The following is a 14,599-nucleotide window of genomic DNA, read 5'->3' on the forward strand; positions in this document are numbered from 1 at the left end:
GTGAGGGAGGGGGGCGGTGAAGGTGAGGGAGGGGGGCGGTGAAGGTGAGGAGGGGGGCGGTGAAGGTGAGGGAGGGGGGCGGTGAAGGTGAGGGAGGGGGGCGGTGAAGGTGAGGGAGGGGGGCGGTGAAGGTGAGGGAGGGGGGCGGTGAAGGTGAGGGAGGGGGGCGGTGAAGGTGAGGGAGGGGGGGCGGTGAAAGGTGAGGGAGGGGGGCGGTGAAGGTGAGGAGGGGGGCGGTGAAGGTGAGGGAGGGGGGGCGGTGAAGGTGAGGGAGGGGGGCGGTGAAGGTGAGGGAGGGGGGCGGTGAAGGTGAGGGAGGGGGGCGGTGAAGGTGAGGGAGGGGGGCGGTGAAGGTGAGGGAGGGGGGCGGTGAAGGTGAGGGAGGGGGGCGGTGAAGGTGAGGGAGGGGGGCGGTGAAGGTGAGGGAGGGGGGCGGTGAAGGTGAGGGAGGGGGGCGGTGAAGGTGAGGGAGGGGGGCGGTGAAGGTGAGGGAGGGGGGCGGTGAAGGTGAGGGAGGGGGGCGGTGAAGGTGAGGGAGGGGGGCGGTGAAGGTGAGGGAGGGGGGCGGTGAAGGTGAGGGAGGGGGGCGGTGAAGGTGAGGGAGGGGGGCGGTGAAGGTGAGGGAGGGGGGCGGTGAAGGTGAGGGAGGGGGGCGGTGAAGGTGAGGGAGGGGGGCGGTGAAGGTGAGGGAGGGGGGCGGTGAAGGTGAGGGAGGGGGGCGGTGAAGGTGAGGGAGGGGGGCGGTGAAGGTGAGGGAGGGGGGCGGTGAAGGTGAGGGAGGGGGGCGGTGAAGGTGAGGGAGGGGGGCGGTGAAGGTGAGGGAGGGGGGCGGTGAAGGTGAGGGAGGGGGGCGGTGAAGGTGAGGGAGGGGGGCGGTGAAGGTGAGGGAGGGGGGCGGTGAAGGTGAGGGAGGGGGGCGGTGAAGGTGAGGGAGGGGGGCGGTGAAGGTGAGGGAGGGGGGCGGTGAAGGTGAGGGAGGGGGGCGGTGAAGGTGAGGGAGGGGGGCGGTGAAGGTGAGGGAGGGGGGCGGTGAAGGTGAGGGAGGGGGGCGGTGAAGGTGAGGGAGGGGGGCGGTGAAGGTGAGGGAGGGGGGCGGTGAAGGTGAGGGAGGGGGGCGGTGAAGGTGAGGGAGGGGGGCGGTGAAGGTGAGGGAGGGGGGCGGTGAAGGTGAGGGAGGGGGGCGGTGAAGGTGAGGGAGGGGGGCGGTGAAGGTGAGGGAGGGGGGCGGTGAAGGTGAGGGAGGGGGGCGGTGAAGGTGAGGGAGGGGGGCGGTGAAGGTGAGGGAGGGGGGCGGTGAAGGTGAGGGAGGGGGGCGGTGAAGGTGAGGGAGGGGGGCGGTGAAGGTGAGGGAGGGGGGCGGTGAAGGTGAGGGAGGGGGGCGGTGAAGGTGAGGGAGGGGGGCGGTGAAGGTGAGGGAGGGGGGCGGTGAAGGTGAGGGAGGGGGGCGGTGAAGGTGAGGGAGGGGGGCGGTGAAGGTGAGGGAGGGGGGCGGTGAAGGTGAGGGAGGGGGGCGGTGAAGGTGAGGGAGGGGGGCGGTGAAGGTGAGGGAGGGGGGCGGTGAAGGTGAGGGAGGGGGGCGGTGAAGGTGAGGGAGGGGGGCGGTGAAGGTGAGGGAGGGGGGCGGTGAAGGTGAGGGAGGGGGGCGGTGAAGGTGAGGGAGGGGGGCGGTGAAGGTGAGGGAGGGGGGCGGTGAAGGTGAGGGAGGGGGGCGGTGAAGGTGAGGGAGGGGGGCGGTGAAGGTGAGGGAGGGGGGCGGTGAAGGTGAGGGAGGGGGGCGGTGAAGGTGAGGGAGGGGGGCGGTGAAGGTGAGGGAGGGGGGCGGTGAAGGTGAGGGAGGGGGGCGGTGAAGGTGAGGGAGGGGGGGCGGTGAAGGTGAGGGAGGGGGGCGGTGAAGGTGAGGGAGGGGGGCGGTGAAGGTGAGGGAGGGGGGCGGTGAAGGTGAGGGAGGGGGGCGGTGAAGGTGAGGGAGGGGGGCGGTGAAGGTGAGGGAGGGGGGCGGTGAAGGTGAGGGAGGGGGGCGGTGAAGGTGAGGGAGGGGGGCGGTGAAGGTGAGGGAGGGGGGCGGTGAAGGTGAGGGAGGGGGGCGGTGAAGGTGAGGGAGGGGGGCGGTGAAGGTGAGGGAGGGGGGCGGTGAAGGTGAGGGAGGGGGGCGGTGAAGGTGAGGGAGGGGGGCGGTGAAGGTGAGGGAGTGAGGGGGGGGAGGTGAGGGGGGGGTGTTGGAGGTGAGGGAGTGAGGGGGGGTGAGGGTGAGGGGGGGTGAGGGTGAGGGGGGGTGAGGGTGAGGGGGGTGAGGGGGGGGGGGGTGAGGGTGAGGGGGGTGAGGGTGAGGGGGGGGTGAGGGTGAGGGGGGGTGAGGGTGAGGGGGGGTGAGGGTGAGGGGGGTGAGGGGGGGGGGGGGTGAGGGTGAGGGGGGGTGAGGGTGAGGGGGGGTGAGGGTGAGGGGGGGTGAGGGTGAGGGGGGGGGTGAGGGTGAGGGGGGGGGGGGCTGAGGGTGAGGGGGGGTGAGGGTGAGGGGGGGTGAGGGTGAGGGGGGGTGAGGGTGAGGGGGGGGGTGAGGGTGAGGGGGGGGGGTGAGGGTGAGGAGGGGTGAGGGTGAGGGGGGGGGGCAGTGCCAGTGCCCGTGGCCGTGCCCGTGCGGCCCTCACTCACCAGCAGTTTAATTTCTTCACCGTGTCCAGGTCGGCGGCCTTGGCCCGGGACAGAACCAGCTTCTTGCTCAGAGACATGGCCGGAGGAGGCACCGCCACCCGGGGATCAAGCGCCGGGAACAGGCGGGGCCGCGGCGCCATGGCAACCAGACTAGGCCCAGAATTAAAGGGGCAGGGACTTAGCCCAGTGTTAAAGGGGCAGCGACTGGGCTCAGTGTTAAAGGGGCAGCGACTGGGCCCAGTCTTAAAGGGGCAGGGACTGAGCCCAATGTTAAAGGGACAGGGACTGAGCTCAGTGTTAAAGGGGCAGCGACTGGACTCAGTGTTAAAGGGGCAGCGACTGGGCCCAGTGTTAAAGGGGCAGCGACTGGGCCCAGTGTTAAAGGGGCAGGGACTGAGCCCAATGTTAAAGGGACAGGGACTGAGCTCAGTGTTAAAGGGACAGGGACTGAGCCAAATGTTAAAGGGGCAGGGACTGAGCCCAGTGTTTAAGGGACAGGGACTGAGCCCAATGTTAAAGGGGCAGGGACTGGGCCCAGTGTTAAAGGGGCAGCGACTGAGCCCAGTGTTAAAGGGGCAGGGACTGAGCCCAGTGTTAAAGGGGCAGCGACTGGGCCCAGTGTTAAAGGGGCAGGGACTGAGCCCAATGTTAAAGGGACAGGGACTGAGCTCAGTGTTAAAGGGACAGGGACTGAGCCAAATGTTAAAGGGGCAGGGACTGAGCCCAGTGTTTAAGGGACAGGGACTGAGCCCAATGTTAAAGGGGCAGGGACTGGGCCCAGTGTTAAAGGGGCAGCGACTGAGCCCAGTGTTAAAGGGGCAGGGACTGAGCCCAGTGTTAAAGGGGCAGCGACTGGGCCCAGTGTTAAAGGGGCAGGGACTGAGCCCAATGTTAAAGGGACAGGGACTGAGCTCAGTGTTAAAGGGACAGGGACTGAGCCCAATGTTAAAGGGACAGGGATGGAGCCCAGTGTTTAAGGGACAGGGACTGAGCCCAATGTTAAAGGGGCAGGGACTGAGCCCAGTGTTTAAGGGACAGGGACTGAGCCCAATGTTAAAGGGACAGGGACTGAGCCCAGTGTTAAAGGGACAGGGACTGAGCCCAGTGTTAAAGGGACAGGGACTGAGCCCAATGTTAAAGGGGCAGGGACTGAGCCCAATGTTAAAGGGGCAGGGACTGAGCCCAGTGTTAAAGGGGCAGGGACTTAGCCCAGTGTTAAAGGGGAAGGGACTTAGCCCAGTGTTAAAGGGGCAGGGACTGAGCCTGTGTTAAAGGGACAGCGACTGAGCCCAGTGTTAAAGGGCAGGGACTGAGCCCAGTGTTAAAGGGGCAGTGACTGAGCCCGGTGTTAAAGGGACAGGGACTGAGCCTGTGTTAAAGGGACAGCGACTGGGCCCATTGTTAAAGGGGCAGCAACTGGGCCCAGTGTTAAAGGGGCAGGGACTTAGCCCAGTGTTAAAGGGGAAGGGACTGAGCCTGGAGTTAAAGGGGCAGGGACTGAGCCCAGTTTTAAAGGAGCAGGGACAAGGCCCAGTGTTAAAGGGGCAGGGACTAAGCGCAGTGTTAAAGGAGCAGGGATTGAGCGCAGTGTGAAAGGAGCAGGGAGTGAGCCCAGTGTTAAAGGGGAGGGACTGAGCCCGGTGTTCAACGGACAGGGACTGAGCCCACCGTTAAAGGGGCAGGGACTGTGCCCAGTGTTAAAGGGGCAGGGACTGAGCTCAGTGTTAAAGGGACAGGGACTGAGCCCAATGTTAAAGGGGCAGGGACTGAGCCCAGTGTTTAAGGGACAGGGACTGAGCCCAATGTTAAAGGGACAGGGACTGAGCCCAATGTTAAAGGGGCAGGGACTGGGCCCAGTGTTAAAGGGGCAGCGACTGAGCCCAGTGTTAAAGGGGCAGGGACTGAGCCCAGTGTTAAAGGGGCAGCGACTGGGCCCAGTGTTAAAGGGGCAGGGACTGAGCCCAATGTTAAAGGGACAGGGACTGAGCTCAGTGTTAAAGGGACAGGGACTGAGCCCAATGTTAAAGGGACAGGGATGGAGCCCAGTGTTTAAGGGACAGGGACTGAGCCCAATGTTAAAGGGGCAGGGACTGAGCCCAGTGTTTAAGGGACAGGGACTGAGCCCAATGTTAAAGGGACAGGGACTGAGCCCAGTGTTAAAGGGACAGGGACTGAGCCCAGTGTTAAAGGGACAGGGACTGAGCCCAATGTTAAAGGGGCAGGGACTGAGCCCAATGTTAAAGGGGCAGGGACTGAGCCCAGTGTTAAAGGGGCAGGGACTTAGCCCAGTGTTAAAGGGGAAGGGACTTAGCCCAGTGTTAAAGGGGCAGGGACTGAGCCTGTGTTAAAGGGACAGCGACTGAGCCCAGTGTTAAAGGGCAGGGACTGAGCCCAGTGTTAAAGGGGCAGTGACTGAGCCCGGTGTTAAAGGGACAGGGACTGAGCCTGTGTTAAAGGGACAGCGACTGGGCCCATTGTTAAAGGGGCAGCAACTGGGCCCAGTGTTAAAGGGGCAGGGACTTAGCCCAGTGTTAAAGGGGAAGGGACTGAGCCCGGAGTTAAAGGGGCAGGGACTGAGCCCAGTTTTAAAGGAGCAGGGACAAGGCCCAGTGTTAAAGGGGCAGGGACTAAGCGCAGTGTTAAAGGAGCAGGGATTGAGCGCAGTGTGAAAGGAGCAGGGAGTGAGCCCAGTGTTAAAGGGGAGGGACTGAGCCCGGTGTTCAACGGACAGGGACTGAGCCCACCGTTAAAGGGGCAGGGACTGTGCCCAGTGTTAAAGGGGCAGGGACTGACCCCGGTGTTAAAGGGGCAGGGACTGAGCCCAGTGTTAAAGGGGCAGGGACTGAGCCCGGAGTTAAAGGGGCAGGGACTGAGCCCGGAGTTAAAGGGGCAGGGACTGAGCCCGGAGTTAAAGGGGCAGGGACTGAGCCCGGAGTTAAAGGGGCGGAGACTGAGCCCGGTGTTAAAGGGGCAGGGACTGAGCCCAGTGTTAAAGGGGCAGGGACTGGGCCCAGTGTTAAAGGGGTAGGGACAGTGTGGAGAGTTAAAGGGACAGGGAAAGTGCAGTTCTTCACACGGAGTGTGGTCCATACTTCGAATGGTCTCGTGGGTGGGAGGGGGGGTGGTGAAGACAAAAATTATGGAGTCTGTGATGGAGGATTGTGGGATTCTGTGATAGAATGGGCTGGAGCGACAATGGCCACTAATGTCTGTACTGATCTTTATGCCATTCTGTGCAGGTTTAAGTAGTTTCTGCTCACTGCAGACTGATTCTTAAAAGGAGTCCACAAGTGTAGACTCCTGCTCTGAATTGCCTCACCTCACTTCCCAGTAAAATTGGGTAGAATTTGCTGGCTCAGTAATGGTGAGTTAAATGAGCATGCCATTATTGGTGTGTAAATAACCCAGCAATCTGTGGTGAGATCGAGATACACCGTCAGCTGTGAATTGACACAAATTGATGGACAATTTGCCGTTAGCTTCATGAAAATGGGATCTCGCCCTCAACCTCCCCGAGTCAAGAAATTGCTGTATTTGAGCTGTTAAAACTTATTAAACTCGCTGGAGAAAGTTGGGGCTGGTACTTGACGATGTATTAAAATTGAAGCCCATGGAATAAAGGGGCAGTAGCAACATGGATACAGAATTGACTAAGAGACAGGAAACAGAGAGCAGTGGTGAACGGTTGTTTTTCGGACTGGAGGGAGGTGTACAGTGGTGTTCCCCAGGGGTCAGTACTGGGACCCACTGCTTTTCTTGATATATATTAATGACTTGGACTTGGGTGTACAGGGCACAATTTCAAAATTTTCAGATGACACAAAACTTGGAAGGGTTGAGAACAGTGTAGAGGATAGTGATAGACTTCAAGAGGATATGGACAGGCTGGTGGAATGGGCGGACACGTGGCAGATGAAATTTAATGCAGAAAAGTGCAAAGTGATACATTTCAGTATGAAGAACGAGGAGAGGCAATATAAACTAGAGGGCACAATTCTAAAAGGGGTACAGGAACAGAGAGATCTGGGGGTATATGTGCACAAATCATTGAAGGTGGCAGGGCAGGTTGAGAAAGCGGTTAAAAAAACATACGGAATCCTGGGCTTTATAAATAGAGGCATAGAGTACAAAAGCAAGGAAGTCATGATGAACCTTTATAAAACACTGGTTTGGCCACAACTGGAGTATTGTGTCCAGTTCTGGGCACCGCACTTTAGGAAAGATGTGAAGGCCTTAGAGAGGGTGCAGAAGGGATTGACTAGAATGATGCCAGGGATGAGGGACTTTAGTTCCGTGGATAGACTGGAGAAGCTGGGTTGATCTCCTTGGAACAGAGACGGTTGCGAGGAGATTTGATCGAGGTGTTCAAAATCATGAAGGGTCTAGACAAAGTAGATAGAGAGAAACTGTTCCCATTGGCGGAAGGGTCAAGATCCAGAGGACATAGATTTAAGATAAAAGAACCAAAGGTGACATGAGGAAAAACTTTTTTACACAGCGAGTGATTAGGATCTGGAATGCACTGCCCAAGGGGGTGGTGGAGGCAGATTCAATCATGGCCTTCAAAAGGGAACTGGATAAGTACTTCAAGGGAAAAAATGTGCAGGGCTACGGAGATAGGGCGGGGGAGTGGGACTGGCTGGATTGATCTTGCAGAGAGCGGCACGGACTCGATGGACTTCGTGCTGTAACCTTTCTATGATTCTATGTAAGGACTCTGTTAATGAGGAGATTTATATTCCTGTAATGCCAAACAACCTCTCCCGTCCAGAAAGGGAACAATTGAAACTGTGTGGTGTCTCATTCCTGCAGGTAGTAAACTGTTCCCCGAGATTTTTAAAATTTATTTTTTTCTTCCTTTTCCTTGGTCACTTTTTTCTCCCTCTCTTTCTGTAACTGATTTGAGTGTAATTCACAATGGCCCAGATTTCTGTAACTGATTTGAGTGTAATTCACAATGGCCCAGATTTCTGTAACTGATTTGAGTGTAATTCACAATGGCCCAGATTTCTGAAACTGATTTGAGTGTAATTCACAATGGCCCAGATTTCTGTAACTGATTTGAGTGTAATTCACAATGGCCCAGATTTCTGTAACTGATTTGAGTGTAATTCACAATGGCCCAGATTTCTGTAACTGATTTGAGTGTAATTCACAATGGCCCAGATTTCTGTAACTGATTTGAGTGTAATTCACAATGGCCCAGATTTTGATGGGTCGGACATCGTTGGATGGACTTGTTTGTGGACATTTAGGTTTTCAATGTTTTTGCCCTGTAATTTAGATGAAGAAGAGAGGGAGGAGGCTGGTGTGGGGCATACACACAGGCACAGACTGTTTGGGTCGAATGGCCTGTTTCTGTGCTGTACATTTGATGTAATTCTACGTAAGTTGCTGGAAGTGTGAGCTGATAACAACAAGGGTAAAGGGGGTCTGGGACCCTAGTGAACGGTGAGACCAACAGTGAGATTTAAGGATTGAGAAAGAAACAGAGGAAGGATTGAGAAGGAGAGTGAATTAGAGTCAAATCAGATACAGAAAGAGAAATCAAGAGAGGGAAAGAAAGATTGGATTAAGAGAGAGAGAAAAGTGACAAAGTAAGAAAAAAAATTAAAAATTAAAAACTTGATATTTTTAAAATCTTTAAAACAATTCACTGTTTAATGTGTTCACTTTCTGAACAGAGAGGTTGATTGACGGTGAGTCACAATCATCACACCATTAAAAGGATACATGTGCTGAAAATTACCAGACTTAACAGGCAATTAATGAGTAAATGCAGCAACTTCATGAAACTCACGGGGAGGTTAAGGACGAGATGCCATTTTCACGAGGCGAACAGTGGAGTGGTGCAAATGGTCCAGCAACTTGTGGTGATTCAGATTATGCTAGAACTGTATAATCATTGGTTTCGCCACAGCTTGAGTACTGTGTAAAGTTCTGGTCACCACATTACAGGAAGGATGTGATTGCACTAGAGAGGGTACAGAGGAGATTTACGAGGATGTTGCCAGGACTGGAGAATTTTAGCTATGAGGAAAGATTGGATAGACTGGGGTTGTTTTTATTGGAACAAAGGAGGCTGAGGGGAGATTTAATTGAGGTGTATAAATTATGAGGGGCCTCGATAGAGTGGATAGGAAGGACCTATTTCCCTTAGCAGAGAGGTCAATAACCAGGGGGCATAGATTTAAAGTGATTGGTAGAAGGATTAGAGGGGAGCTGAGGAGAAATGTTTTCACCCAGAGGGTGGTGGGGGTCTGGAACTCACTGCCTGAAAGGGTGGGAGAGGCAGAGACCCTCAACTCATTTTAAAAAGTACCTGGATGTGCACTTGAAGTGCCGTAACCTACAGGGCTACGGACCAAGTGCTGGAAAGTGGGATTAAACTGGATAGCTCTTTTTTGGCCAGCACAGGCATGATGGGCTGAATGGCCTCCGACTGTACCGTAGATTTCTATGATTGTATGATTCACAATTTACAGGGTATCTCAAGGGTGAGGGAAAAAGTCTAACTAACAGGGCAAGCCACGAGATGGCCCACTCCAACAAAAATCTGGGCCAATAGCTCGATGGGTTCATGTGGTTCTGCTTCATATTTAAAAGCCGTGTCGATTCCAGTGAAGAGACAGCTGTCCTGAAAGGTTGAATTTCTTCTCTCTGCTCTTTGCAGAGATCAGTGACCAGTTTTGATAATAACATTACAGGGTCCGTGGGGGACTGACTCGATTGGATTATAATATCCCGTAAATAGAAATAACAAGGAAATGGCACGAGTGAAGGAAGGAAATCAGAAATAAGACTCATGATGACCAGGCTTCCTCCGAGCCATTCACAGCTACATTCTCCTCCCAATGGAGGGTTAGTGACGGTGTGGGAATGACCAGCTAATCCCAACAACTCATAGGGACAGATCTGGAGCGTAACATTGGTCCTGACAGGGAGGGAATTCAGTTGTGGTGCAGCCTTTGAAAGGTTGTGATCAGTTAAAAAGGAGGAGGGTGGGGAGAGGGGGTTATCTGTTTCCTGGCAACAGGGAGTGTCAGGTGATTCATGGAGCAGCAGCCTGCGGGGGGACGGAGTCAGCAGTAGGAATGGCTCCCAGGTTTTCAGATCTATCCATGGAGGGACAGACACCTGGGCATTTAGGGCAGGAAACCCCTTAAGAGAGTGACGCGGGCTGTCCTTTTTCAATTAACTCTCTGGGTGTGGGCGTCGCTGGCGAGGCCGGCATTTATTGCCCATCCCTAATTGCCCTTGAGAAGGTGGTGGTGAGCCGCCTTCTTGAACCGCTGCAGTCCGTGTGGTGACGGTTCTCCCACAGTTCTGTTAGGAAGGGAGTTCCAGGATTTTGACCCAGCGACGATGAAGGAACGGCGATATATTTCCAAGTCGGGATGGTGTGTGACTTGGAGGGGAACGTGCAGGTGGTGTTGTTCCCATGTGCCTGCTGCTCTTGTCCTTCTAGGTGGTAGAGGTCGTGGGTTTGGGAGGTGCTGTCGAAGAAGCCTTGGCGAGTTGCTGCAGAGCATCCTGTGGATGGTACACACTGCAGCCACTGTGCGCCGGTGGTGAACAATAATCCGGGACAATATAAATAGTCACTTTGACAAGTGTGAACTAATAAATGAAAGCCAGCACAGAGTGAGTTTTTTGATGAGGTAACAGAGAGGGTAGATGAGGGCACTGTGGGTGTTGTGTATATGGAGTTTCAAAAGGCATTTGATAAAATGCTGTATGGTAGGCTTATCATCAAAATTGAAGCCCATGGAATAAAGGGGGCAGTAGCAACATGGATACAGAATTGGCTCAGTGACAGGAAACAGAGAGTAGTGGTGAACGGTTGTTTTTCGGACTGGAGGGAGGTGTACAGTGGTGTTCCCCAGGGGTCGGTGCTGGGACCACTGCTTTTCTTGATATATATTAATGACTTGGACTTGGGTGTACAGGGCACAATTTCAAAATTTGCAGATGACACAAAACTTGGAAGTTTAGTAAAGAGTGAGGAGGATAGTGATAGACTTCAAGAGGATATAGACAGGCTGGTGGAATGGGCGGACACGTGGCAGATGAAATTTAACACAGAGAAGTGCGAAGTGATACATTTCGGTAGGAAGAACGAGGAGAGGCAATATAAACTAGAGGGCACAACTCTAAAAGGGGTACAGGAACAGAGAGATCTGGGGGTATATGTGCACAAATCGTTGAAGGTGGCAGGGCAGGTTGAGAAAGCGGTTAAAAAAAGCATACAGGATCCTGGGCTTTATAAATAGAGGCATAGAGTACAAAAGCAAGGAAGTCATGATGAACTTTTATAAAACATGGTTTGGCCAGAACTGGAGTATTGTGTCCAGTTCTGGGCACCGCACTTTAGGAAAGATGTGAAGGCCTTAGAGAGGGTGCAGAAAAGATTTACTGGAATGATTCCAGGGATGAGGGACTTTAGTTATGTGGATAGACTGGAGAAGCTGGGGTTGTTCATGTCACTCTGCTTTTTAAGAAAGGAGAGAGAGGGAAACCGGGGAATTATAGACCAGTTAGCCTAACATCTGTTGTGGGGAAAATGCTGGAGTCTATAATTAAGGATAGGGTGACTGAGCACCTCGAGAATTTTCAGTTCATCAGAGAGAGCCAGCATGGATTTGTGAAAGGTAGGTCGTGCCTGACAAACCTGATTGAATTTTTTTTGAAGAGGTGACTAAAGTAGTGGACAGAGGAATGTCAATGGATGTTATTTATATGGACTTCCAGAAGGCATTTGATAAGGTCCCACACAAGAGACTGTTAGCTAAGATAGAAGCCCATGGAATCGAGGGAAAAGTACGGACTTGGTTAGGAAATTGGCTGAGCGAAGGGCGACAGAGAGTAGGGATAATGGGAAGGTACTCACATTGGCAGGATGTGACTAGTGGAGTCCTGCAGGGATGTGTCTTGTGGCCTCAATTATTCACAATATTTATTAACGACTTAGATGAAGGGATAGAAAGTCTCATATCTAAGTTTGCCGATGACACAAAGATTGGTTGTAAACAATTTTACAACACCAAGTTATAGTCCAGCAATTTTATTTTAAATTCACAAGCTTTCGGAGACTTCCTCCTTCCTCAGGTAAATGTTCAGGAGCTCCTTGAAGCCTACGCATTTATACATATAGAACAATACATGGTGTTTACAGACTGCCCCTGCAACTGCCCGTTGCCAAGGCAATCACCGTGTTCAGACAGAGAGGTGTCACCTGCAGAACCCCCGAATACACATTCAACAAAAAAACAAACAGGAAAAAAAACAGAGAAGAAAAACAGAGAGAGGCAGAAACATCCGGAAGGCAGAGAGAGCCAGCAAATGACCCATTATATTAAAAACAGATAACATTTGTTCGCTGGTGGGGTAACGTGTAGCGTGACATGAACCCAAGATCCCGGTTGAGGCCGTCCTCATGGGTGCGGAACTTGGCTATCAATTTCTGCTCGACGATTTTGCGATGTCGTGTGTCTCGAAGGCCGCCTTGGAGTACGCTTACCCGAAGGTCGGTGGATGAATGTCCATGACTGCTGAAGTGTTCCCCGACTGGGAGGGAACCCTCCTGTTTGGCGATTGTTGCGCGGTGTTCGTTCATCCGTTGTCGCAGCGTCTGCATGGTCTCGCCAATGTACCATGCTCTGGGGCATCCTTTCCTGCAACGTATGAGGTAGACAACGTTGGCCGAGTCACAGGAATATGAACCATGCACCTGGTGGGTGGTGTCCTCTCGTGTGATGGTGGTATCTGTGTCGATGATCTGGCATGTCTTGCAGAGGTTGCCGTGGCAGGGTTGTGTGGTGTCGTGGACGCTGTTCTCTTGAAAGCTGGGTAATTTGCTGTGAACGATGGTCTGTTTGAGGTTGGGTGGCTGTTTAAAGGCGAGTAGTGGAGGTGTGGGGATGGCCATAGCGAGGTGTTTGTCCTCATTGATGACATGTTGAAGGCTGCGGAGAACATGGCGTAGTTTCTCCGCTCCGGGGAAGTACTGGACGACAAAGGGTACTCTGTTGGTTGCGTCCCGTGTTAGTCTCCTGAGGAGGTCTATGCGATTTTTTGCTGTGGCCCGTCGGAACTGTCGATCGATGAGTCGAGCGTCATATCCCGTTCTTACTAGGGCGTCTTTCAGCGTCTGTAGGTGTCCATCGCGTTCCTCCTCATCTGAGCAGACCCTGTGTATTCGCAGGGCCTGTCCATAGGGGATGGCCTCTTTGACGTGGTTAGGGTGGAAGCTGGAAAAGTGGAGCATCGTGAGGTTGTCCGTGGGCTTGCGGTAGAGTGAGGTGCTGAGGTGCCCGTCTTTGATGGAGATTCGTGTGTCCAAGAAAGAAACTGATTCTGAGGAGTAGTCCATGGTGAGCTTAATGGTGGGATGGAACTTGTTGATGTTATCGTGTAGTCTCTTTAGTGATTCCTTGCCGTGGGTCCATAGAAAGAAAATGTCGTCGATGTATCTGGTGTATAGTGTTGGTTGGAGGTCTTGTGCAGTGAAGAAGTCCTGCTCGAACTTGTGCATGAAAATGTTGGCGTATTGGGGTGCGAATTTGGTCCCCATGGCTGTTCCGTGTGTTTGGGTAAAGAACTGGTTATCGAAGGTGAAGACATTGTGATCCAGGATGAAGCGGATGAGTTGTAGGATGGCTTCCGGAGATTGGCTGTTGTTGGTGTTGAGTATTGATGCTGTTGCAGCGATGCCGTCATCGTGGGGGATACTGGTGTATAGTGCCGAGACGTCCATCGTGGTGAGAAGTGTTCCTGGTTCAACTGGTCCGTGGGTACTGAGTTTTTGTAGGAAGTCTGTAGTGTCGCGACAGAAGCTGGGGGTTCCCTGTACGATGGGTTTCAGGATGCCCTCGATGTATCCAGAGAGGTTCTCACACAGGGTTCCGTTGCCTGATACGATGGGACGTCCGGGTGTGTTGGCTTTGTGTATCTTTGGGAGGCAGTAGAAGTCTCCCACGCGGGGATTACGTGGGATGAGAGTGCGTAGGATGCTTTGAAGGTCTGGATCGAAGGTCTTGATCAGTTTGTTGAGCTGGTGGGTGTGTTCTTTGGTCGGATCTGCGGGTAACCGTCTGTAGTGTTCCTGGTTGTCCAGTTGTCGGTATGCTTCTTTGCAATAGTCTGTTCTGTTCTGTATGACTATGGCTCCTCCTTTGTCCGCTGGTTTGATGACGATGTTGCGGTTGGTCTTGAGAGCGTTGATGGCGTTGCGTTGTGCTCGGGTGACATTCTGGACTGTCTTCTGAGTGCGGCTGATGAATCTGGCATTGACGCATTTCCTGACAGCTTGAGCATACATGTCAAGCTGAGGGCAGCGACCCTCCGGAGGAGTCCAGTTTGACTCTTTCCTCTTCGGTTGCTGTACCGCGGATCCCTCTGTCTGCTGTTCCGGATCGTTGATTGTCTCATTGGGTTCACTGCTGAAATCTTGGGGTTTGTGGTAGAATTCCCGGAGCCTCATTCTCCTGATGAATTCCTCTGTGTCCGCCGCGAGACTAGTGGGGACCATTTTGGTAGTGGGGCAGAAATTGAGCCCTCGGCTGAGAACTTCGATTTCGTCTGGTTGAAATAGTCTCGCGGCGGACACAGAGGAATTCATCAGGAGAATGAGGCTCCGGGAATTCTACCACAAACCCCAAGATTTCAGCAGCGAACCCAATGAGACAATCGACGATCCGGAACAGCAGACAGAGGGATCCGCGGTACAGCAACCGAAGAGGAAAGAGTCAAACTGGACTCCTCCGGAGGGTCGCTGCCCTCAGCTGGACATGTATGCTCAAGCTGTCAGGAAATGCGTCAATGCCAGATTCATCAGCCGCACTCAGAAGACAGTCCAGAATGTCACCCGAGCACAACGCAACGCCATCAACGCTCTCAAGACCAACCGCAACATCGTCATCAAACCAGCAGACAAAGGAGGAGCCATAGT

The 14,599-nt window shown here is 53.8% G+C and overlaps 1 protein-coding gene and 1 long non-coding RNA gene across 2 annotated transcripts in view; one reads left to right on the forward strand and one right to left on the reverse strand.

The window, feature by feature from the left end:
• The window catches only part of cfap410 (cilia and flagella associated protein 410), a 54,594-nt gene extending 51,782 nt beyond the window's left edge, over positions 1-2,812 (reverse strand). The window contains exon 1 of the mRNA XM_067978460.1: positions 2,650-2,812. Within this exon, the coding sequence (XP_067834561.1) occupies positions 2,650-2,789 (140 nt within the window). The 5' untranslated portion in view covers positions 2,790-2,812. The remainder of the gene's footprint in view (positions 1-2,649) is intronic.
• The window catches only part of LOC137310946 (uncharacterized), a 62,240-nt gene that overhangs the window by 4,636 nt on the left and 43,005 nt on the right, over positions 1-14,599 (forward strand). The gene's annotated exons all lie outside the window — the stretch shown is intronic.

The sequence above is a fragment of the Heptranchias perlo genome, unplaced genomic scaffold (genome assembly GCF_035084215.1).
Source record: "Heptranchias perlo isolate sHepPer1 unplaced genomic scaffold, sHepPer1.hap1 HAP1_SCAFFOLD_292, whole genome shotgun sequence".
Classification (NCBI taxonomy): domain Eukaryota; kingdom Metazoa; phylum Chordata; class Chondrichthyes; order Hexanchiformes; family Hexanchidae; genus Heptranchias; species Heptranchias perlo.